The following is a 24,619-nucleotide window of genomic DNA, read 5'->3' as shown; positions in this document are numbered from 1 at the left end:
TGGCTAGAAGTGAGAAAACAGGTGCAGCATCATGGGGTAGGTTTAACTCCACACGGAAGTTCTGGGTTCCTTCTCCTTCCTGGCCTGGCGTCAGTCGCTCTGGGTGAGGACCTGGGAGCAGCTCCTTCGTTTATCAGCACTGCTTTGAATGTGAAAAGATTGTCATCATTTATCTCTCGTTCAGGATGTCAAAATGTACCGAGTCCCCTGAAGCTCAGTGCTAGGAGGGAGCAGGGAGCATCCCCACAACTGTGTGATGTTCTCTGAAATCTGTGGTCCACACGGTGGGTCCCGCGCAGACGTTCACGGAAACCAAGCCTGGTTCCTTCTGGGGCCCCGAGATACCCTTGCTCACTTGTAGTCGTCTCTGCTGATGTGAACATTTCCCAGGAATCTGTTATTCATTTACTGCTCATCAACTGACAGCTTTTTCAGTTGGAAACACTGTGGATGTAAGAAAGTGCGACTGCGTGCTTTTGAAGTCAAAACTACGGCCAGTATGTTGAGGAAGCCAGGCTTCAAGGTGGGCTAAGTGGCATCTGTGCAGGAGGCTTTAAAATTCTAATCCTCCCAAATTCTACCAAACAAGAGACTCCAGCTTCTGTATCTGCAGAATCTCGTCCCGCATAACTCACTGTGGCTCTCCCTGGCTTTACAGCACAGCCCTCTCTGGAGCATCTTTCCAGCCCGGGTGTCTTTAGTCGCTGCTCCTGGAGTGTTTTCCCCCTTCACAGCCAACCCCGTCAGCAGAGCACCCCTGCATTTCCTGGTGTTGCCTCTACTTTTGTTCATTAAAGTGAGTCGAGCCCCCTTTGCTCATCCCTTTACCACAAAGAACTTGCACCTCCACTTTCCAAGTTATGTTTAAAATATAATCAAGATGCTCAAAATGCAGACGTTAAGGCAGACTTGGCCGTAATAGGTCTGTGGCTGAGCTGAAAGGAGCACCGGGGCTGGGTTTTCAGATCCTCTGATCCCGGGGAAGCTGCTGCCCAGAAGGCAGCCCGTCCTCCAGGCCTTGCAGATGCCCCCGAGCCCCGCCGCAACCAGGAGGATGGCAGACGGTCTGTCCCCTCCCCCGTGCTGATGCCCTGAATCCAGGTCTTCCCGAGCATTCGAGATCAGGCTGTGGGTCAGGGTTCTACCACCCTGTCCTCCTGCCTGCCTGAGCCCCCCGGACCTCCACTCTGGCCTGGGGGTGCCGCCCAGCTGTCCTTTGGCCGGAAGCACCAGCGCACAGCAGGGAGACCGTCCCAGGCTCCTGTGTGTCTCCTCTCCACCCCCAGATCCTAACCTTACTTGTCAGTGGCAGAGAGCATGCGTCCTCGTGTTCCTGCAGCCCCGTGTCAATGCAGCCGGGGACAACACCGCAGGCAAGTCCAGGCCTGCCGCTCGGGCCCACGAAACTGCCTGGGCCCTGGATAGACTGTGGGCCACGATCCTCGGGGCACACCGACCACCCTGTGTTGCGCCCCTGACCCTCGCGCACTGCAGCACCCACACAGCTCCTTCTGCATCTGCAGCCCGTCCTCCGCCCACACCCTATTTTTCCATGCTTTCCTTTTGGATGTAGTGTGACCCCCAGGCCTCAAGGACACTGGTCACCCTTGGCTTCCACCCGTGCAGGACAGATAGCCGCTGAGCAACGTTTAGGGATTCAAGTGGGCTGCAGCATCCATACCGTTTGGGGATTAAACAGTTAAAGAGCCCGTGTTCTTTCTCCAGCTGTTTGAATACAGACAGAGCCACTGATGAGAAAACATATCTAGACTACTGGAGCTGTGCTCTCCTTGGAAATTTTGTTTGAAAACTCTAAATTGAGTAATCTCCATGGTAAATATTTGAAAGTCTCCAGAGTGAATCGCCGACATCTGTGTAATTGTGAGAGGTGCTATTTAGTGCTGTTCTTGGTCCAAATGAGCTCTTCTGAATATTTCCCAGGAAGATGCTGGAGTATGGATTAGGTTACAGCTCAGCAACTCATTTCTCTAAAAACCATCACAGCTTAATTTAATTAAATGGGAACTCAGAGCGCTGCTCGTAACTTTTCTATTTCTGCTCCTGAATTTATTTCAGGGTCAATCTAGTCCTCCAATTAACATTCCCGTCATGGAAGAGCACAGCCAAATTAGCTTTTATTAATTGTTCGCATTTTAAACCTTCCTCCTTCCAGGCTGTAACCATTCTGGTTCTGATGGATGAGGACAGGAAGGGAACGCCGACGTGACCTGAAAATGTGGCTGAGAATCACGAGTCCAAGCATTTATCTGGAATCCAAGCTCAATAATGGGGGGATCCTGTCCTAGTTTTTCACTTTAAACCCAGAGTCTCCAACATATGATATCACAGATCAGCTGCCTCCCAAAAACTTATAAAACATTCTAAAAATAGGGTACGTTCCTTGACATCTACTTCCTTCTGGCATAAGACTCCAAACCACTTTCTTTTAAAGGTTATGTTTGTATCCCTAAAAAAAGAACTCCATGTAATCTTGAGTAAGACAAGACTAACTTGGGTTTATCTTTTAAGATTTCACTTAGAGGTAAGTTTTCAGAAAACAAGTAGAACATTAAAGGCACTGTCAACAAAATCACCAATTCCAAATACTGCATCCATACATTGTCTTATAAAATAAACATTTGTTTTTGATGGAAACATTCAGCTTTATTTGTAAGTCACACAACTCAACACTTACTAAACATTCGCTGTGAGATGTTCATATATATATATATATATATATATACACACACACACACATACATATGCACTAGCACTGGGATAGACCCGGTCCTGTGGCTCCACAGCTACGCCTGTGTCTCTGAGTCCCTCCCCTCCCAGAACTGCTCTGTCACTGTTATGTTTTGATTCCCTTCTCTTTTTTGTGTGTGTTTCTGAAGATATTGGGTTTTGGTTACCATGAAGTTTATGTATATATCAACATATATATATATGTGTGTGTGTGTGTGTGCGAGTGTGTGTGTGTCTGTATGTGTGTGACAGTGCATGTGTGTTGCAGTGTGTTGTGTGTGGTGTGAGAGACTGTTGTGTTTGTGTCTGTCTGCGTGCATGTGTTGTGTAGTGTGTGCTGTGTCTGTGAGTGCATGAGTGTATGTGTGCTGAGTGTTATTTTAAATTGATGATCTCTTAAGTTGAATGCATTCTATCAACCCTGCATTTTTACTCCATCCTGCTATGTTTAAGGTTTTTGACATCATATTTTACATTCTTTTGTTTTGTGTATCCCTTAAGTACTTACTGTTGATATAAATGATTTTACTACCTTTTAAAAATCTTCCTACTAGCTTTATAATAGTTGATCTACTATCTTTACTGTATGTTTGCCTTTACCAGGGAGATTTTTCCTTTCATAATTTTCATGTTTCTGTTTGTGGTCTTTTCTTCTCCACTTAGTGAAATCCCTTTAACATGTCTTGTTAAGTGGTTTAGTGGTGCTGAACCGTTTTAGTTTTTGCTTGTCTGTAAAGCTTTTGATTTCTCCATCAAAGCTGAACGAGTGCCTTGCTGGATGGAATGTTCTTGGTTGTAGGTGTTTCCCTTTCATCACTTTAAATGTATCATACCACTACCTTCTGGCCTGCAGAGTTTCTGCTCAGAAATCAGCTGATAGTCTTCTGGGGATTCTCTTCTATGTTACTTGTTGCTTTTCTCTCACTGCTTTTAATATTCCCTAACTTTAATTTTTGCCATTTTAATTACAGTGTGTTTGGTGGTGGTCCTCTTTGGATTGATCCTGTTTGAGACTGTGCTTCCTGGACTTGGGATGTCTGTTTCCCTTCCCAGGTTAGGGAAGTTTTCAGCTATTATTTCTCTAGTTATGTTCTGAGCCCTTTTTCCTCTCTCTCTCTTCTCCTCCTGAGATCCTTATCATGTGACTGTTAATATGCTTGATGTTGTCCCAGAGGTCTCTTAAACTGTCCTCATTTTTTAAAGTTCTTTTTTCTGTTCAGCTTGGGTGATTTCCACTATTCTGTCTTGCAGTTCACTGATCTGTTCCTCTGTATCATTTAGTCTACTGCTGATTCCTTCTAGTGTATTTTTTATTTGTTCTAGTATTCTGCAGCTCTGTCTGGTTCTTCTGTATATATTTTCTAACTCTTTGTTAAACTCCTCACTGTGTTCGTTCTTTCAGCATCTTTATGATCATTACCTTGAACTCTTTATCAGGTGGATTGCTTATATCCACTTTGCTTAGATCTTCTTCTCGGGTTCATCTTATTCCTTCATTTGGAACATCTTCCTTTGTTGCCTCACTGTGCCCACTTCTCTATGTTTACTTGTGTGTATTAGGCAGGTCAGTTCTTTTTCCCAGTCTTGGAGACATGGCCTTATGTAGGAGACATCCTGAGGGTTCTAGCAGCACACTCCCCTCTGATCATCAGAGCTGTATGCTCTAGTGGTGCCTCCGTGTGTGGGGTGTTTGGCTGACTGCCGTGGGCACAGTCACAGGCTGGGCTGGTCCCTGGCCCGGTTGGCTGCCATGCCCTGCCTTGTGCAGAGGTTGCTGGAGGCTGACGGTGGGTCTGTGTCCCGATGCAACTAGGTGTAGAGCCTGGGGGTGCCCAGGGCTGGTCCAGGCCTGCTTGTGGTGCCAGGTCCCTTGTCGGGACCCAGTGCTGGTGCTGGCTTTCTGGTGGGTGGGCCTGGGTCCCCACAGGATTGGCTGCTCAGCCTGGAGGGTCCCAGGACTGGTGCCGACTGGCTGGTGGGTGGAGCTGGGTCCTGGCACCAATAGACTACAGGGAAGACTCCACAATGGCACTCACCAGCGCCAGTGTTCTTGTGGTCGAACACGCTCCCAAAAAGGCTGCGGCCACCTTCCCCGTCCCCAGGTGAGCTTCAGCCTCCCTGGAGACTCGCCAAGATCAGCAGGTGGGTCTGGCCCAGGCTCCTTTCAGATTAACAGCCCAGGCATCAGAGGGACAGACGCCACAAACAGCAGATCAATGTGTCCTGGGCCAGCATGGCACCTGCGCACCGAGGATTCCGCTCCCCGCTTAACCGGATAACATCAGCTTCCAGCATAATTTCCCCAAAGGATGCAGAGACTTATATGGGGAGAGAGACTCTTTTAAAAGGAAATGTCCTCTTCAATAAGTTACCCATCGGGCTTCCCTGGTGGCACAGTGGTTGAGAGTCCGCCTGCTGATGCAGGGGACACGGGTTCGTGCCACGGTCCGGGAAGATCCCACATGCCGCGGAGCGGCCGGGCCCATGGGACACGGCTGCTGAGCCTGCGCATCTGGCGCCTGTGCTCCGCAGCGGGAGAGGCCGCGACAGTGAGAGGCCCGCGCAAAAAAAAAAAAAAAGTTACCCATCTTCCTGCCTCAAGTATTCCTTAGTTTTAACTTTCCCAAAAGGCATTATATAAGGACATGGAAAACGCACCCCCGAAGTGCCATGACAGGAGGAAGCGCCTCCTGAAGTAGAACTTGCAGGAGGCGTGGCCCCTGCGGGGGTGGAGAGCTCAGCTGCAGCTTCTCCCTAGCGAGCGTGGCGGTGTCTGACATCACCCACCACCGCGTTAGGGTCCATTCACCTAGCTTAGAATTTGACAGACTAGCACCCACAGAAGCCTTCGCTCACGCGTCTGGTGCTCACACTTACCAAGCTAAGTATGAGCTACGCAGGTACTGATCACCTGATCTTCACAAAATCCGAGCATGCTGGGGCCACCGTCACCCCTCTGTTTAGGGGACGAAGTGCAAGCAGCCCACGGACCACCTGCCTGTCTTCCGGGGTGGCCCCTGTTTCCTGAACCCCCTGCGCTGTTCAGCCACCCACTGACCTGCCCGAAGCGCCCTCCCTGGATGCCCTGCCGGCGTGGGAGCCCCGCTCGGAGGGAACGCGCAGCAGGACGCACACCTGCCCAGCCCGGGGTCTGCAGACAGATCACGTTTCTCAGAAAAGCACGGTCTTCGGAGAGTGTCACTAGTTACAGAGCCTCACGTCAGAAGAGGGCTGAGCTCACAGGGGCGGGAGTGAAGGGGACATGCCCCCAGCCTTCCCGCTCCGAGCCCAAGTGCAGGACACACAAGGCGATGGACACTCGCCCCAGAAGCGGGTCAGAACACGGCCCACCCAGGGCTCCCGAGACGCGGTCCTCACGTGACACCAGCACCGGGTCCCTGCCCAACGCGGAGCCTCAAGCGGCAGCTCCGGGGAAATCAAAGCCGCCTCGAGCTTCTCCCTCCGCGCCTCCCCCGAGGGGGTGGCTCGTTCTGATCCACCTTCATGAACAGAAACCTGGTCGTGATTACTCCTGCCCGCTTCCCGCTACGTGTGCCCGTGGCAGAGGAGCCGGGCTGCGGGAGTATCAGTCCTTGCGTCCTGGACGGCGTGCAGCGCTGGAGTCACGTGAGCGTACAGAGCTGATGTCACGTGAGCGTGCAGAGCAGACGTCACGTGAGCTGCAGAGCTGAAGTCACGTGAGCGTGCAGAGCAGACGTCACGTGAGCTGCAGAGCTGAAGTCACGTGAGCGTGCAGAGCAGACGTCACGTGAGCTGCAGAGCTGAAGTCACGTGAGCGTGCAGGGCAGACGTCACGTGAGCATGCAGAGCTGATGTCACGTGAGCGTGCAGAGCTGAAGTCACGTGAGCGTGCAGAGCAGACGTCACGTGAGCTGCAGAGCTGATGTCACGTGAGCGTACAGAACTGAAGTCACGTGAGCTGCAGAGCTGACGTCACGTGAGCATTCGTCTTCACGGGGACGCGCACGGCTCGGCGTAGCTGCATGACCCCCGTCACTTGCTCTGCCGCTGCCGTCCTGCGAGTACCCCGGTCAGGTTGGGTCGGGGCTTCCCTCCGCCACTGTGACCTTATGCTCACGTGACCCCATGCGCCGGGCTGGACGCGGCCCCCAGCTCTGCCAGTGCTGTTGGGGGGCCGAGTCAGGAACGCCCCCGGGCTGTCCGTGGGGACCACGTGGCCGATGCCCATCGCTGCCCAGCAGGAGAGGGAGCCCTGCGTCTCCAGAGACCAAGCGGGGAACCCGGCTACAGGGCGGCCCCCTCCCCTGAGGAAGATGCGTCAAAGAAAGTCGGGTGGAACAGAGGGTTTAGAACAGATTAAGGGTCTCGAAATTCAAAAACAGCCAGGTGTCGATCGACAGCCACTGCTCCTGCCAAGAACCTGGAAGATCTGGAATGAACGGAGACGACCACAGAAGCCAACGTGGAGACCATAGGAGGTTAGAAGGATCCACAGGTGCTTTCCAGCAGCCCTGATAACCGCGCTTCCAAAACAAGAGCCAAGACGTTGAAACGGATGGAGACTGGGAAGTCTCAGCAAAGAGATCAAGGCAGTGAGTTATAGAGCAGACACAGGGAAGCTTCAGGGCGAAAAGCAAGATCACTGGAGGCAAGGCTCAGGAAGTAAAGGGAGGGACGGGGGATGAAGCCCCCGTGTCATCGGAGTCCCCACAGAGGAGACCAAGGGCAGGGCTGAAAAGACAGTGACTGACACTCCCCAGAGCCAGCAAGTTACAAGCCTGTGGGTTCAGGGGACGGGGCACTGCCGCGTCTTCCTGTCCAGACCGATGGTGAGGTTCCCCGCTGAGTGGAGTGTTTTACCTGCAGGTTAACCTCAGGGTTGTAACCACTGTGCTCCCGGGACCTCAGGGTTCCCCTTCCTGCAGTCACACCTGATGTTAAGAGCGGTGCCCGGACAGTAGAGCACAGGCCTCTGTGTTTCTGTGCTTTTGCCCGATGTGGCTGGAAGTGTGGATGTGCGCCCGCGGCCTGTGTGCACGTGCGTGTGCATGTGTGTGCACATGTGTGTATGTGCCTGCGTGTGCCCACGTCCTCACAGCGCTGGTCCCTGGAAACCAGGCTGCCCGTGGAGTTTGGTTTGGGCCCATAGAAGTTCACGTGACAGCTGAGGCCGCCCTACCTGAACCAGCCCCAGAGGGTGGGATGCTGGCCCCCTCACAGCAATCTGCCACCTGTGAGGGGTCCTCGGTCCTTGGTTTGGGTTTTGGTGATGTCGTTGCTGCCATTTTTTCTGTCCTTTGTTCTCGTTTTACAACAAACTCCTCTCGGACGGTTTCCCAAGAACAGCCGCGTCTAGGTTCTCCTGGACACACTTCCAGCCTGGCCTGTCCCGAGGCAATTTGTGGGAGCAAAACAATACCCCCCATTTGTGTAACAGGGATGGTCCTTCTGGAATGAGTCACAACAGGGATTTACAGATCTGGGATGTGTTTCAAAGAGGCTTCAGCAAATGGAACTCTGTGTCCTCTGCTGGTTTATTTCTAGTTAGAGTGATGCCCGTGCAGATGGTCCAACTTCTACAATTTGCTGACAGACCAAAAGCTAGGGACACTGCCCGTGTGAGCTGTGCCCCAGGTTTCGTGTGACCGCGGGCCTTCAGGTTCCCTCCAGGTGGTTTACACGTTAACACTTTAAAAAAAATAGGTTTTGACTGGGGGAAGTGTTGTAACTACCTGATTAATGTTAAACCTCATTATAAAAGGATGTTTTCTCACAATTAATACTTTTTTCTAGTCCAAAACGTACATGTGCAGTTGGCAAGGAGACACTCTGTGCTTCACGGTGGATTTCGCTCTGGGATTCACCTGCTTTGACAGCAAAACAAAGGTAAGGGCCAAGCATCTGGGGGTAGGCGCCCATCAGCGGTGCGTTTTGTTCCATTTCAGGGCCGTTAACACCTGTGTGCGTCTCAGCCGTCACCAGCCCCGACAGGCTCGTGTCCTGTGCAAGTTATCCTGCGTGGTGGACCTTCTCTCAGAGCTCAGGGTCCCAGGATCTCACAAGCCCCAGAGCCGGGCAGGGCTGACACCACACCACGTGATGCCCGTGGGCAGGTGCCCAGGGGTCTGGAGTGGGGAGGGGGAGGTCGGCAGGGCTGTCCCGCTCAGGGGGGAGGACCCTCCGCACCGACTGAGCCCTTTGGGGAGACCCCTCACCCCTGCCGGACCTAACACCTGGGTTGTTAGGTTGGGGGGTCGATGCTCCACACCTGGTGGAGCTGACCAGGTGCTGATTCCACACCTGTGAGCCGTGACGGGATTTCAGTTTCACTGGACATTAAACAACCAGCGTGAGGGATGGGAAAGGAGACCCACTCCCATCGCACCTCGAAGGGGCCTGGGTGTTCACCCAACCACACAAGTGCTGAGAATTTTGTTGCAAACATGAAGCCAGTATTTTGTCCTTCGATATTTTTTAAAATCCATTGTCTGCTAATTACGAACAGAGGTGAGGGGAGAGCACCGGTGTGATGGGAAGAGGAGTGACACCTGTCAGGGACACGGAAATGTCACGGCTTGGAAGGGAGTTGCTACCAGCATCTAGTGGGGAGGGGTGAGCGATGAGGTCAAACATCCGCAGTGCACGGGGCGGCCCCGCAGAGCGAGCAGGGAACCCCGTTCTGGGTAGGAGTCCACACCCTTCACAGAATTCTGGACCGGAAACCCACTGTGCTCTTGTCACTTTCCTTCCTACCAGGAAGATGGTTACGATGTTTCCCCAACAGGGGTCCACAGACCGTTTATAATGACGAGAGGTCTGCTTGCATAAAACTGGAGTTGAGAAGGCTCTCTTGTCTGCGATCCGGCATCAAGGTCACAGAGGGGACCAAGGCTCCCGACCCCGTGCGGGCATCCTCCCACGTACCTGGTCCACCCACGGTTCCCACCAGCTCGGGCTCCATGACTCGCCGTTCATGCTATTTGGCCTTTAGCCAGACATGCACGACCTCCTTCCACGTGACCTCGGAGACAGGGAAGTGACAAAGCACCTCCCCCAGAGAAGGGAGAAGCCCTGAACACAGCTGTTAACCAGAAACCCTGATTTATAACATCTGTTTCTTGCTTTGTGGTTCAAGGAATCCTGTGTGTCAGGACATCTAAACCGAGACTTTCCAGAGTTCGCCTTCAGAGTGCGTTTCTGAAGCTGGTGCCCATTCCCTGGCTGCTCCGGGCTCTGTGCAGGCCCGCCTGCTCAGTCCAGGAGCAAAGAAAGCCTCCACTCCTTGTCAGCTTTTCCGTGGGCAGGTTGTTCCCAGCCGGCAGGTCTGGTTCTTTGGTCACGGTTGGCATAATACCCAGCGCCCAGTGAGCTGTCCGGGGTCACCGTGTCTCCCGCGGGGTTCCCGCTGTGTGGTCTCACTCTGTAGGGGCCGTACCGCACCCACCCCCCGGGGCCAGGCCAGGCCCGGGAGGGGGTGTGAGTGACTGTGAGAGGTCGGAAGCGAATGCCTGGCACTCTCCCTTCAGGGGACCCCGAGGCCCAGATGCTGATGTTCCCAAGGCGCCAGCAGAAGACCCCGCTGGCACGGCGCCGAGGAGGGGAAGCCGCTTCCCTAAAGGCCCCACGTCCCACAGGCCTGCAGCCTGTGCAGCCGGGTTAGGTCTGGCTGGGTCGGAGTGGCTCCCCCGGAGCCGCTGCGGGGGGTCTGGGGAGCCCATGGGTGGCTTGTGACGCCCACACCCTCTCTCCTACCTGCCCACTGAGCTTCCCTGCCTCCCTGGCTGCCCCGGGTCTTTCTGTCTTTAGGGCCTCGCCCTATGCGTGTCCCGCTGTTTCCCGGCAGCGGGCAGAAAGGTCCAGGCCCGGGGCCCTTGGGAGACTCTTCCCAGCCCTGAATCCCACACGTTTCCCCGCTTCGCCCTCACGCTAATCGAGTAAGACTTGAAACAGGCGCACTATGTTCTTACCGCCGCGCACAGCCGGGCCGCCGTGTTAAATATCCTGGTAACCGAACCGCGCAACTCGACGAAGCTCTCCTAGTTGAAATAGTATTTATCGGTGGCCCTGCCCGCCTCGCTCTGCCCAGCACACTGGGCTGCCCCGCGGCCCCCCTGGTGGAGAGCGAGCGGCTTCTCCAGCCGCCGGGCTTGCGGGAGGCGTGGGCAGCTGCGGGTTCCCGGCGGGCGCATCAGGGCTGAGCCACGCCTGGAGCTCACCGGCCGCAGGTTTCAGGCACCGCGGGCTCTGCGTTCCTGCCGCCCTCAGCGGAGCCCTCACCCACTCACGTCCGGTCCACTCTTGTTCAGTCACGTTTTTATAAAGTTCCAATTAAGCCTTCTTTTCGCTCATCTGACCCTCTGGTTCAGACGCCAGAACCCTCTCCTGACCCGTTTCCCTTTCAAGGTGAACTCTTGACTCCACATTTTTCTTGTGATTACTTCTTTATTTCGAGAAGTTCTGGCCAGGGCTTCCCTGGTGGCGCAGTGGTAGAGAATCCGCCTGCCGATGCAGGGGACACGGGTTCGTGCCCCTGTCTGGGAAGATCCCACATGCCGCGGGACGGCTGGGCCCGTGAGCCATGGCCGCTGAGCCTGCGCGTCCGGAGCCTGTGCTCCGCAACAGGAGAGGCCCGCGTACCGTGGGGGGCGGGGGGGAAGAAGTTCTGGGTTAAACTTATACGTTTATTTACACAATAAACAGTAGACAGTAATGGAAAATGAAACCAAAAAATGACAGAAAAAAAAAAGAAAGTTATTCTGGAGGCTTGTTTCATGGATTCTTTTTGAAATTTTATTTTCAGAACTTACAATATTTGAATTTTGAAAAACAAAGCTTTCTCAACCTAACAGTGAAGAGTATACCAGTGGGTTGTAAATATATAAAATATTTATAATTTTACTTCACTTGATGTATTTTCAGTCTTTTAATGTAGGATGACATTTGCAAGTCCAGTACTAATAGGATTTCAATATTTCTAGATTGATACGAAATAATTATGAAAATAATTAAATAATTACTGAATATGAAATAATTATGAACATTATGAAAATGAGGTTTTCTCCATATGCCCTTTATGTAAGTCATTATGGAAAAATTTGGGGGCCCCAAAATATTTAGATTGGGATTTATCACGCTTATTTTCACAAAATAATTAGCACTCCTATACCACATTACACTGTTAGACCATTTGTGTATGATGTGTGGGTAAAACTAAATACACAACGTGGCAGTGCTACTTACTAACCAAATGCTTTAAAAAAGCCCCTAGAATTCGATAACAGCCCAAATTTTGATGCTGGGCATCTGCATGGCACCCACCTCAGAAGCACGCATGAGGTCACATTTCTTAACTCCCCACCCCTGTGCCTGGCAGAGAAGAGCTGAGCAGTTATTTCCAAGCATGAATTCATTCACCATCAATTCTCCTTTTCAACATTGATAAAGATGAGTTAAGCTGAGAAGATCTGAAATCACAGGGGAGAAGAAATACGTTTGACCTGGAAATTTTTTCTGCACTTACAAAATAAGAAAGAAGATCATTATCTAATATTTTAAAATTTCCAAGCTATTTTTAAAATATTAACCCAGAATAAACTAGAACGCCATTCTTGGTGCCCCCCGCACTTCCATGATAGATCTCTGCCCATTTCCAACTGACCTATTTCTTATTGATCCCTCTGGTTTAGGGCTAACCAGTGCCCCATCTCTGCTGTAATTAAGCAGAAGTGGGAGAGGACGTAACAAGACTTAGAAAACAGCGTGTGGACATCAGAGCACACGTGGACGGGGCCACGGACCAGCCCCTCCTCCGGGCTGCATGTCCTCCATGGGCCGCAGACTCTGGTGCTGCCCGTGTGCACGGCATCAAATGTTTGGGACCTGGAAACAAAGGGAACTTCTTTCCATGTTTACTTATTACTTGGGGCATTCGCCTTGTCTCTAAATGTCAACGTGCATCCACATTTTCTTTTTACCTTCTGATGGTCCCCATGCATAGCGGAAAACTGACATCTCTGTATCAGGGTGATGGGGGGTGGTCCTCGTGCTGGGCCTCATCCCCTACGTCACAAGTTTGTTAGGCTGAATCTTGATGATGCTGCAGGGCTGAGCTGAGACCGAGGTGGAGGAACAGAAAGAATAGTTTTGGGGAAAAAACAGGGAATTGACTTTCTCATAGGAGGGGAGATGAAGAGTTGGCTTTGGCCTGACTGGAGGAGTGAAGAAGGATTCCACAGGACCGCGCAGGAAAATGCCAACCCGTGAATCTGCTCTAGTGCCTCATCCTTTTCTCGTAAAGTCTCTGGAACTGCTAGTTGGGTTATTTGTTGAATGTTTTAATAATTATCAATTTATTATCAAGTTATGTTAATTATCCATTATCAGTGTGTAGTAATAATTAAAATAATTCAAATTTGCTACAAAGGAAGGTTATCATTAACCTCCTGCAGTCATAAAAATAAAACATAAACGTTAGCATGTTTCCTGTAACACTCGCTTAACTGTAAAACTGTTCTTTAATTACTGAAATGCTGGAAAGACTTTTTCTGTCTTCCAAGATTGAGTCCTAGAGATCAGGGTTCCCTCCAGCCTTCAGACGGCTGGCGGGGAGACCCAGGGCCCCTACAAACACATCCTGAGGCTGCTGAACCAGCCAGGACATTGCTGGGCTTAGCGGTCAGTCAAGGCGGCATCTCTGAGCTGTGAGTGGACAGCGTGTCAGGTTCTGGCCTGGAAAGTCCAGTCGTGCAGAAAAGCTCAGAGTCCTCAAGTTAGACTGTTACCTGGAACCACTTGTAGATAAAAAGTGCAGAAATGTCATCCATAATGGCAATGGAAAATTCTTTTTTAAAATAAAAATTACCGTTTATAGGTACTTAGAAGTTGAGAAGGAGTTCTGAGAGGCACCGTTAGTGACTTGAAGGTTCCTGAGTGTGGGAAGACGAGGGGCCGCCCCCGAGGCTGTCCTCCCGCTCCCACATTTAGGACACCTTACCTCACCCCAAATGGGCCACCATGTGACATGAGTGCATGACTTTAAGCAAAGGAGCTGTGTGTGTACGTCTCACAAGCTGCATTTCCCTCATATCACCTTGCAGGACAGGTTCAGTCTAAAAATAATGTACCAAACAGATAACGATGATGCAGCTAAAGGACTTCATTGTAAGGACCACTGTGGATTCTTTAAACGATAAGCAGGGCTTTCACATAGGGATTTCTGCCCTTTTTTGTCTATACTATTTTTTTCCCAATATATCCTGCCCGTAGTTTCCTTTATTATTAACAAATCACATTAGTATGGTACATTTGTAACTATTAATGAACCAATATTGATAAATTATCATGAATGAAAGTCTATATTTTATTCAGATTTCCTTAGTGTCTACCTCATGCCCCTCTTCTCTTCCAGCATCCCATCCAGGATACCACGTAACATTTAGTTGCCATGTCTCTGGGTCCTCTTGACTGTGACAGCTTCTCACACTTCCTTGTATCTGATGATCTTGACAATTCTGAAGAACATTGGTTACGTATTCAATATTCTGTAGAATGCCCCTCCATTGGGATTTGCCTGATGTTTTTCTTATGATTAGAATGAATATTATTAATTTTTACCTTAACCGAAATTATACGTGTACAAAGTTTTAAAAGGCTTATTAGTACTAACAGATGTATAATGGAAAAGCAGCCCTCTGAACTGTCCCTTATCACTCTCACTCCCCAGAGCACCCGCCTTCAACAATTTTAGCTGTTTTCTGGCATTTGCTGCCATATTTCTAAGTCCTATGCTGATCTTGCCTTTTTTTTTTAACAGCCATTTATGATACTATGTAAATGATAATTAGGTAGGTTATTCCTAGAATCTTACGACTACTGAGCTGTTCTTCTTCATAAGCAAATTTGAACAAACACCAGGTGATGTTCTCAGAGCAGTCAGGGTCTTGCTTATTCGGTGAGGAATTTCGCAAAACCATGATATCAGATGCCTCCAGCTCCTCTGGATGCGCCCCTTATGATTACAGGTTCCTGGCAGGACAGCTGGAGGGTGCGTAGTTTTAAAGGCAGGTGAGATTTGGGCTGTTTTCACAAAATCTTAGAGGCTGAAATGACAGTCGTCTTTCCCTGCCCTCCAAGGGCAAGCCGGGGCGACGCCCTGGGAGATGGGAGCTGCCCGGGAGGGGGCGTTGCAGGCAGCCTGAGAGCTCTCCCCACCGCTGCTGGTCTCATCACTGGTGCTGGGCCCTCCTGGCTGGGCTATTGCTGTTGCTGTGGTTCGTTTCTCTGGCTCATCTCAGTGTACCAGCAGCCCTTCTGCAGCCTGCTACCTCAGTGGTGATGGAAGCAGCTTCTGAGCAGTCTCATTCTGGGTCGGTCCAGTGATTCCGACCTGAAAGGGCCCTGGTGCCCGAGTGGGGAGCAGGGCACAAGGACCCCAATGACTTATCGTGAAAGTGGAAGTACTGGAGTCACAGTTCCCTGAGACCCCACGGGATTCCAGCTTCTCAGCACGGAGAAGGAACATACGTGGTGACCCTTGACCATGAGCTGCAGAGCCTCTGTTTGGCTGCAAGATTCAATATAAAAGAAAGATGTGTCAGGAACCTCGAGGCCCGTGTGGGTGTGAATAGATGGGCCAAGGAGCCGATGGGATAACAGCGCCTCTGAAATTCTCCCCACGTCCCAGCCTCTTGGCCTTTTGTGATACTTAGAGAAACGTATGTTCATTATTTCAAAATAAATGCATTTAATACAAACTTATAGCTTGCTAAAAAAGAATTGCCGTTCTCTATTGGGATTTTTTCTGGGAAGATAAAGATTTATCATCATAAAGAATCTATAATTATAGACTATCTTTTATAAAAGGCAGCCATTAAGTCTTTATTTGCTGCAGCCTTTTTCTTTTAATTGAAGAGTAAGCGTTTATAGAGTACACATCATCTCTAAAGTACCTTAGCAAACATTAAGCACTTGTTGCACTAGTATTAAGAGGTAATAGCACCTACGTTTTTCAGCTTGGTTCAGGAGAAACCAACGTTGAGTGATTTGAACTTAACCTGGGGAGGGGGCGGGAGAAAGGTTTTCATTTTCTCTGCACTGCTGACCATGTCTCATATACTCTATGTAGCCAGACCTGGGCCTTGGAGTGGATTCTTTTAAGCTTTACAAGAAGAAAAGGGAGCAAAGTGCTTATGATGCTTTTAAACGTAAGGAAAACCCAGGAGAAAGGCGATGCGGGTAGCATGGGACTGAAGAGGAGACCGCAGGGACCTGGGCGCTCGGGCACCAGGACAGGCTCCTTGGAGCTTGACGGGAGGGACCCCCAGGAAGTCTGGTGGTTTGAGGGGGTCAGTCTCTTATACTCGGAAAGAGAAGGTGGAGTTTCTAAGTCACCACGTGCTCAGTGTACATAAGATAACGGAGAAAATGTCTGCATTTATTTAAATAGATGATTTAACATATTGACATATGTTAATTAAAGAAGTGAGCTCTTGTGTCTAAACCACTAGATAATTGCCTTCCTTTACAGAATGTGCTCTGGAGATTTAAATTCTCTCAGCTGAAAGGGTCTTCAGACGATGGGAAAGCTCGCGTGAAGCTGCTGTTTCAGAATCTGGACACGAAGCAGATCGAGATGAAGGTAGGAGCTCATCCACCTGAGCCCAGCCTCACCCGAGCAAGCCCAGGTGTCTGAGGGTGGCCGTGCCGTTCCACCAGCCTAGGGAAAATAATCAGAATTGGAGTGTGAACCCTCCTCAGAAATCAGCAAGGATGTCACAAGAGCCCATAGTATGTCTCCTGTTAGAGGCTTTAATCTCCTAAAATTGTAATCATTGAAACATTATTTGATTCCACTGAAAATCACAATTTGCTTAGTCAGTATTAGCAGGAAAACAATATTTAAAAATACAGGGGAAGTCAATATTTAAAGGAAGAGTTTTACAAACTGCATTAAGTGATGGATTGTCTGTGGTATTAGGAACAAACTACTCTGTTAGTTCAAAGGGTCTTGACATAACTTACAAATTCATTGCATTGAGCTGTCATTTTACTATCAGCAACTGTTGATTCTTTGCATACTTTATGTATAACTATGTTGTCAACAACCCAGTTTTAATATAAACTAAAGACAAACTGAAGGATAAGTTCCATACACAAAACCAAAAGAAAGAGAAAACAAAAATGCAAAACCTACGAACACATATTGTTTGGAAACTGATTGTCAGCACTTTTCATGCACTTTTTGATGAAATTCATCAGAGGGACACATCTCATGTGACATTGTTATATCCAAATATTGTGTCAATTTTTAACACCTCTTCACTGCGGTTAATGATATAAGGCACCACATCTACTTTTTAAGTACAATTGAGATTGTGCAGAAACGCTTGACATTATTGTATCTAGGGAGTGAATGAAATCAAAATCAGACTCTGTAACCACTGTCAAGGCTTTGGTTTTGGAGGTGTACAACAGGGCAGCCAATGGGACAGTGATGCTGGCAGGGACACGGGTCTCTGGGCTGTGATGGCGAGGTGGCCACGCTCAGTCACGCCACCCTGAGCAGAGTCCAGTGGACACTGCCACCGGCAGACGGGGGTCAGAGGAGAGCGGGGAGAGGGAGGGAGGCTGGAAGTGATTGTACTGTGTGTTTGGTACTTGATCTGCACGGATGCGGCTAACACAGCAGTTCCTCCTCTGCTGATGTATTGATTTGCCCTTTGCCCTAGGGACTGCGGCCGGGAGGAGCCCCAGGACCCCTTCCAGGCTCAGGTCCTGTGCCGTCCGTGTGAGCCAGGGGGACACTTAGGAAGCTAGCCCCCCAGTGCACCTTGGGTTCCTGTGCTCACGGGTTCCAGGGACTTTGCCAGAGCACCTGATGTCCCAGGACACGGTCACATGACACCTGGATTCCCTTTTCACAGGGACTTCTGTTTCATTCGGTTTAAAAGTATTTATTTTTATTTTTTAATGTTGAGTCAACTCTTGGTTATCTGTGTTGATAGAGGGAGTAGAGGCATTGGATGGTCTAAACCAGACAGTTTGAACAGGTGACGTAAACTTCGGGGCACGTGTGTTGAAACAGACGCGGTTTCTTTGTGGCCCTCGGTTTAGACAGCTTCAGTTTCCATTTTCAGGAAAAGAGAAAGTCCTAGAAAGTTGTGGAGGCCACAGGGGCGGATACAGGGTTTGCAGAATTGAAGCTTAAACAGTCTGCAGGTGTCTCTTTATGAAAAAAATTACAAAATTGCAAATGCAATAAGCTAACTAGACACAGAAATGAGTGTGAGACGCATCAAACCTCCCAGGAGACCCAAACTGAACCCATGTCCACATGAACCCTCCCCCCAGATCCCAGGACCTCCGGCAGCCCCCCTCTGCCTTCCCTCCGGGGCCCTGGGGTGCGAGAGTGTAGGGCACGGGGTCTCAGCCGGTAGCACAAGGACCAGGGGCCCCTTGCTCAGGCCCCTCCCGGGGGGGGGATGAAACTGGGGACAAAAGTAGTTTCCACGTTGTCACACGGAGCAGGAAACATGCACGTGGAGAGCCTCTAATAAACACGGGCGGCGGTTTGAAGAAACTGCTTCAGGCTGATGTTCTGCGTTTATTACAGCTTGTGAGACCGAGGGAAGGTTGGAAACGCCAGTCAGGAATCTAGAACCCGTGAGAACACCTGTAGCTACCGCTGGATTTAAACCAAGAGCCGGGCACTGAGTTCTGAATAGGAACCAGGGCTATGGCCAGTGGAAGGGAGAGCAGCGTGACGTCATCAGTGAAGCAAGAGTTTCAGAGAAAACTATTCCTATTAATGGAGCTTTTAGTTATGGGAGTAATGGTCGTGGAGCAGTTAACCTTTGAGTGTTTATTGAGAATCTTTCTGGGATGTTTAACTGATCGCTGCCTCAGGAATGAGCGTAAAGAGAAAATGCCGAGTTGTGCTGACGCCCGGGGGAGGACTTCTGGGGCTTCAGGAGCACAGAGGGGAAGTTATGTTTTCTCTCCATTATTTACAAAAAGGTCACGCAGTTCCGGGACTTGGGCTGACCCCATATAGGGAGGCCAATGGCTGGAGCTTTGGGGTTGCAGTCTTTTTTAAAGAAAGTATTTGTTTTCATGTTTTCTACATCTTTCTCCTAAAAAAAGAGTGTAGCATAAACAAGCTTTCTGAAATGAAGGATTTACTTGCCTACTGATCTGCTTAATAGGTTATAAGCGAATTATAGTTAAGTTACAAGGACTGAATTTGGGGTCCACTGCAGGGAGGGACGGTGCCCTTCTATCCCCCGACCCCTTTCCTACGCCCGTTGTTTGGATTGTACGCGTTCCTCTATGATTTCATTTCTGCCTCTAGACTGAGCCCTCAAGGGCAGCTTTCTTTAGCTTTTTATCTTCGGAACTTAGTAAATGTGTTTTAAATGAACAAATTAATGAAGAAAGAAAGAGCAAGTTAGTATTGAAAGAACTACCAGATACACTCACAAAAATTTTTATCAGTTTCCAAGGAAAATATTGTTCCCATTATCGTGAAAATCCCTGATGACTACAGACCTCTGCACACGAAGGTTTCTGGCGAGCCCAGTTGAGAATCCACGAGGCGGACATTGGTCGTTCAAGGCAGCGCACAGCGTGATGAAGAAGAATTCTGTCTTTAGGAGGAACAGAGGCGGGTGTTCTTCACTCTGTGATGATCCAGGAGGATAAACTCCACTGGAAACTATTCCTGGGCGTCGTGAGTCGCGCAGACGGTCAGATGTGGACGGCGGGGGCTGAGCAGGGGTGCATCACGCCACTGCCGGCTTCAGCAAGTAACCGTGGCGGCGGCGGATGGTGGAGAGATGGTGGAGGGAGACAAGGCCAGGTTCCTCCTGAGGATGGAGTGAAGCGGGGCCTCGACGGAACAGGGGACACGCGAGTGCAGCCCCTTCCAAACATGGGTCTGAAATTGTCCTTAATCTCTTCTCCCGGAAGCTGGAACGGGTCAGAGCTTTCCTTTCTTTGCTCTTCTTTTCCCTTCCTCCCTCCCTTTCTTCCCTCCTTCCTTCCTCGCAGTTCCCCTGCACGGTCGATCAGTAAGGTGCCCCTCCTCCGCGTGGGGACAGGGAAGGTGCACCAGCCGCATCCTGCCTGCGTCCGGGTTAGAGCCCAGCATCACCCGGCCGCCTCGCCGTTTCTCACCTGCTGGCCTTTGACTCCGCTTCTCAGCTTTCTTCCTGGACGTGTGCTTCCCGTAGACATTTGCTTGGAAAACATCGGTCAAAGGTTTGCTGTGTCCGAGGGTCTCTGTGCAGGGGTCGTCTTGGTTACGACACCTGCTTGGGGACCCACCCCTCCCTCCGAGCCTTCCTGGGCTGTCGGGCCTTCACCGCGGCCCGGTGGGCGGGGGGATCTTTTATCGCACCCGTTACGTTACAAGCCGCCGCTGTGCTCCGTCCTTCATACGCACGACTGCCTCATCCCCACAACCAGCCCAGGAGAGAAGCACCGGCATCACAATGTATGTTGACTATGGCACAAAACAGACTGTGTAAGTTGGCATAAAGTTTACGTTAATTCACGTACCAGCCAGACCTCAATATGTGAATGTTTCTTCCACCAAGAGAGTCAGCCTGTCCTTGAAGCTTCGAAGCCAGGAGTTGACTTCTCTCCAGCTATGCGAGCCCTAGGTGGCAGTACTTCCAGTGCAAGGCGGTTCTGTCTGCATGGAAGATCAGTGGTTCAGTGTAGCCGTGCTATGAATTATCTTCTCTGGATTGCCTGGATGACTTGCTGCAGCTTCTACGTCAGCGATTGCTGCTTCACCTTGCACTTGAATCCTTCTCCCTGCCCGGCTCCACCCGCTGCATGTCTGCTGGATGCCTCCAGGGCAGCTCAGCCCCCAGCCAGCCCCTCCCCTCCACCCACACTCGGGCCCCAGCCGCGCCCACTGGACGTGTCTCCTCTGGGGTTAATGAGGCCCGGGTGCCTCTGCGAGGTGCCACCCTGCTCCCTGAGCTCCTCCAGGACGACCTCCCCTCTGCAGAGCCTCCGTCTCCGAGGGACACACAGACCACCAGGCACCAAGGGGGATGTGGCCTGAGAATCTGCTTTTCCAGGACGCTCCCAGGATGTGCTGATGCCTCAGGACCGCTCAGTGTAAGAGCTAGTGCACTAGGTTTCTTCTGGAATGTTTTGTCAGGAAACAGCGAGGGCCCATTGGACCAAAGTTTGTCCTGGATTTCTGTGCCAGCTCTGTGACTAGTCAGCCTTGTCACCTCGCAGAAGTTACTTAAAACCCTAAAACCTCCATTTCCTCCTCTGGAAAATGAACTTGGCGCTTCACTCGGGATGTCCTACTTCACTTTTGACCTTTGAGGGTGATGATGCTCTATTAACAGATGGCTTGGAGAGGACCGGCATTGGCTGGGTACCGACGTTGTACCGGAATCCATGTTTTCCCTCCACGGCCTCCTGTGCTGGCCGTAGAGGGAACCACTGCCCCTCCACCTGGCCCGGCTCCATCCTGGGCCGTGTGGGTCACACCCCATGGGGAGCCACTCGGTGAAGTTTCAGGAACTTTGCCAGCCTTTCATCAGTCCGTGGGGAGTATTTACAAATACCACAGCCATCAGCAAATATGCTGCAGCTCAGAGGCCCCGGCACAGCACTGCCTGGGCTGCAGAGTCCCCAAGTGGGACACCTGTATCTGATCCCCTCAGTGGGCCTGTCTCCACACTCAGTGGCTGGCCCCCGATCTGAGTTCCCTGTAGAATAACACACGGTAAATTGTGTTCTATGCATGGCTATCCCTGCTAATTGTCAAGTTCAGTTATACTCGTTTGGGGCATTTTCTAAGGGAAATTACGGCACATATTCACTTATTCTAGAGACTTGTTCATTTATTTAGCAATCGTCTCTTTCAAGTATAGCTTTGATCAGCTTCCATGTTGAATTCTTTGGGAAGGGCCGTGGTTAAGGCTCCCTTTGAAATACAGTCTGTGTCTGAATTGCTACCGCTGAGTGGAAACTGGTCTCTTCAACGGTTACAAACTTTAAAATTTCCCCCTTGTGCACTGGGCCATTAGATGACAATTAAGGAAAACTAAAAGCCCAGGATGGCTACCGCTCCTCGGAAGGGCTGTCTGTCGTCTCACAGACAGTTTTTGACACGTGTCTGCAGTTTGCGCAGCAAGATGGAAATAGGGGTAGTGTCATAAGGAAATGTGATTTCTGCGCGAGGAGATGTATTGAGGACATCCGGGCAACGTTAACACTTACACGTTCATTGAAAGTGTCACCCTTGTGATAGATGGAACATTCCTGAGAGTAAAGATTATAAAAGAAGAAATGTTTTCTCAAGTTTGGGTGACCTCAGTCTTCATAGTTTGATGAGCCCAGTATAGACCCTCATGACTTCCTGAGAGTTTTAGCTAATTAAGGAAAAGATCAAGGTTTTAAAACACTTAAAATTTGATAATTATGCCAAGCTGTAGGTCATATTTAAAATCAGTGTTTCAGCCACCATGAAATGTTAAAAGACTCTATAAAAATCGAGGTCATTGGGAAAAATAAATTGCAGAGGAAAGTAACTGGGTGACAGGGTTCCGTGGATGAAACTCACAGAACATGAGACGGGACTTGCTGGCCATGTGCCCCAGCCTCTAGCTGACCCGCTGAGCACGCGGACACACACATCCATGTGCATGAACACTTACAACACACGTGTGCATGCATGCACACGGGCACACATGCATGCACAGCGTACACACATGGGCACATAAGTACAGGGCACGTGTGCACATACGTTCACACATGTGCACAGGCGCACGTGCACACACACAGGGTCTAGCATGATTCGTTCTGCTAAATTGGGAATACGGTGCGCCTTGTCGTGTGAGAGCTCTGACGGGCTTCAGCGGAGGCCGACGTCCTGACCTGATGCTGCTGGCCAAGTGACTGAAAACCCGGCACAGATGGAGTCAGGATGCCGCACAGAGGACCTGAGTGCTAACCTATGTTAGTTACAAGAAAATCAAGAATTAAACCCAATTGTCAGGATATCAATGCAAAAAACCCAGAAAACCAGTGTGTTCATGTTTACAGCCACCTTTCTTCGTTTGTGTGTATTTGTACTTACTTGAGTAACTTCCTTGTGGTTCTAAGAACATAGAATCTGTTAAATTTTCTGTAATGTGTTTTTCTAATATTTATAATATATAAGTACATTCTATTTTTTCTTGCAGGAACTGGAGTTTCAGGATCTGACGGCTGTTCTACACTGCATCCACTCCTTCATAGCAGCGAAGGTGGCCTCAGTGGATCCGGTATTTATAGACAGTCAGAGTATTGCCAGAAAATACATGTATAGCAGCTGAACAGTGCGTCTGTTGAGTACTGAAATTTAAATTATTTTCTTAAGAAATGAATATTTCCTGCACAATATTGCGACTTTGTGTGATTTTATAATGATCCTATAGTTGTGATACCAATAAAACATGTCACTAGTTTCCAGAGATGGATTGGACTTGTTCCATCTGACAAGGAACACAGCCTCTGCTCAGGCAAAGCTGTGGCTGAGAAAACTTGACTTACCTGTGAAATAAGCCGTGTCACCACAGTCCTCCAGATCACGTGAAGGTGCCAACAGCACACACTGCTAAAACCCACATTTCATTTCCATTTCTATTTCCTTACAATCGAAAATCCCAAGAGCTCACCACTTTTATTTTCCCCAAGAATGGAAAGTTTTCCTTTGGATTTCCATCATGGTTTATCCCAGGACATTGGATATAGTTCTCTGTGCTATACAGCAACTAGGGATGATCCTACTAAGTGAAGTAAGTCAGACAGAGAAAGATAAATACCATATGATATCACTTATATGTGGAATCTTAAAAATGATACAAACAAACTTATTTACAAAACAGAAACAGACCCACAAACGTAGAAAACAAACTTATGGTTACCAAAGGGGAAAAGGTGGGTGGGAGGGATAAATTGGGAGCTCGGGATTAACAGATACACACTACTGTATATACATACACACACACACACACACACATATACATATAAAGAGAAAGATAAAAAGATGCAGTGGTCGTTGATGGCCAACTTGATTTCACTCAGAAAAGCGTTTTCTTCTCAGTGGCCAAGACCCTGCTGGACACAGGGCTGTGGACAAAGGATTCCCATCTCAGGAGGCCTTTCTGCCCACCATGGCCACCGTGGACAAGTGAACACTGGGCCACTCGGCAGCCCTGCAGACTTGCAGTCGGGGAAAGGGACACAGGCCACCCATCAGAAGCATAGCTAAGCCAGAAAGATGTGATTGGTGAAAACGCACCCTAGAAACTTTGTAAAGCTCCCAACTGGCTAACCCTGGGATAAAACTAGCACAGTGTGTGTTCTGGAAGATAGCACTACACTGAAGTTAAAAGACTCTAAATCCAGGGAGACAGGGTCAACAGAGCTAGTGTGAGAAAAACATGGAGGTCTGAGGTGAACAGCTGATGGTAGGTTTATTTATTCAACAAACACTTGTAGAAGGTTCTTCGGGGCAGGCACTGTGGCTGGTCCTACAGCCACAGCAAGAGGAGGCTGAGGACCCGGCACAGGCTGTGGGCTCGGATGAGGCCAGGTGGCCTCAGGAGGCCAACGTGACAGGTGACAGCGGCCGACATAGCAGCCGAGATCCACCCTTGTGGGTCAGTTCAGACATGGGATGTGGCCTTCATGCTTCCAGAAGAACGTTGGCATATTGGTTCCAAACAGACATCATTTTGTAATATAACACGTTTTGTATAAACTATACCACAGGTTAGGAATTCTAGATTTTTGTATAGTAATTAGGAAGCTGGTTTACTTTAAAGCCCTGGACCACTCATAAAGGTGATGGTAATTGTACCACGTTAGCAGG

At 49.8% G+C, this 24,619-nt stretch overlaps 1 protein-coding gene across 1 annotated transcript in view; it reads left to right on the top strand.

The window, feature by feature from the left end:
* SNTG2 (syntrophin gamma 2) overlaps window positions 1-23,078 on the top strand; it is a gene marked incomplete at its 3' end in the record, with an annotated part of 195,282 nt that extends 172,204 nt beyond the window's left edge. The window contains exons 15-17 of the mRNA XM_081254610.1: window positions 8,524-8,616; window positions 16,256-16,366; window positions 22,947-23,078. Coding sequence (XP_081110736.1) covers window positions 8,524-8,616; window positions 16,256-16,366; window positions 22,947-23,078 — 336 coding nt within the window. The remainder of the gene's footprint in view (window positions 1-8,523; window positions 8,617-16,255; window positions 16,367-22,946) is intronic.
* Window positions 23,079-24,619: the final 1,541 nt, after the last annotated feature.

This window comes from Mesoplodon bidens, assembly GCF_964165515.1.
Source record: "Mesoplodon bidens genome assembly, chromosome: 14".
Taxonomy (NCBI): domain Eukaryota; kingdom Metazoa; phylum Chordata; class Mammalia; order Artiodactyla; family Ziphiidae; genus Mesoplodon; species Mesoplodon bidens.
The sequence above is the reverse complement of the archived record's forward strand: the minus strand, read 5'-3'. Positions and strand labels throughout refer to the sequence as shown.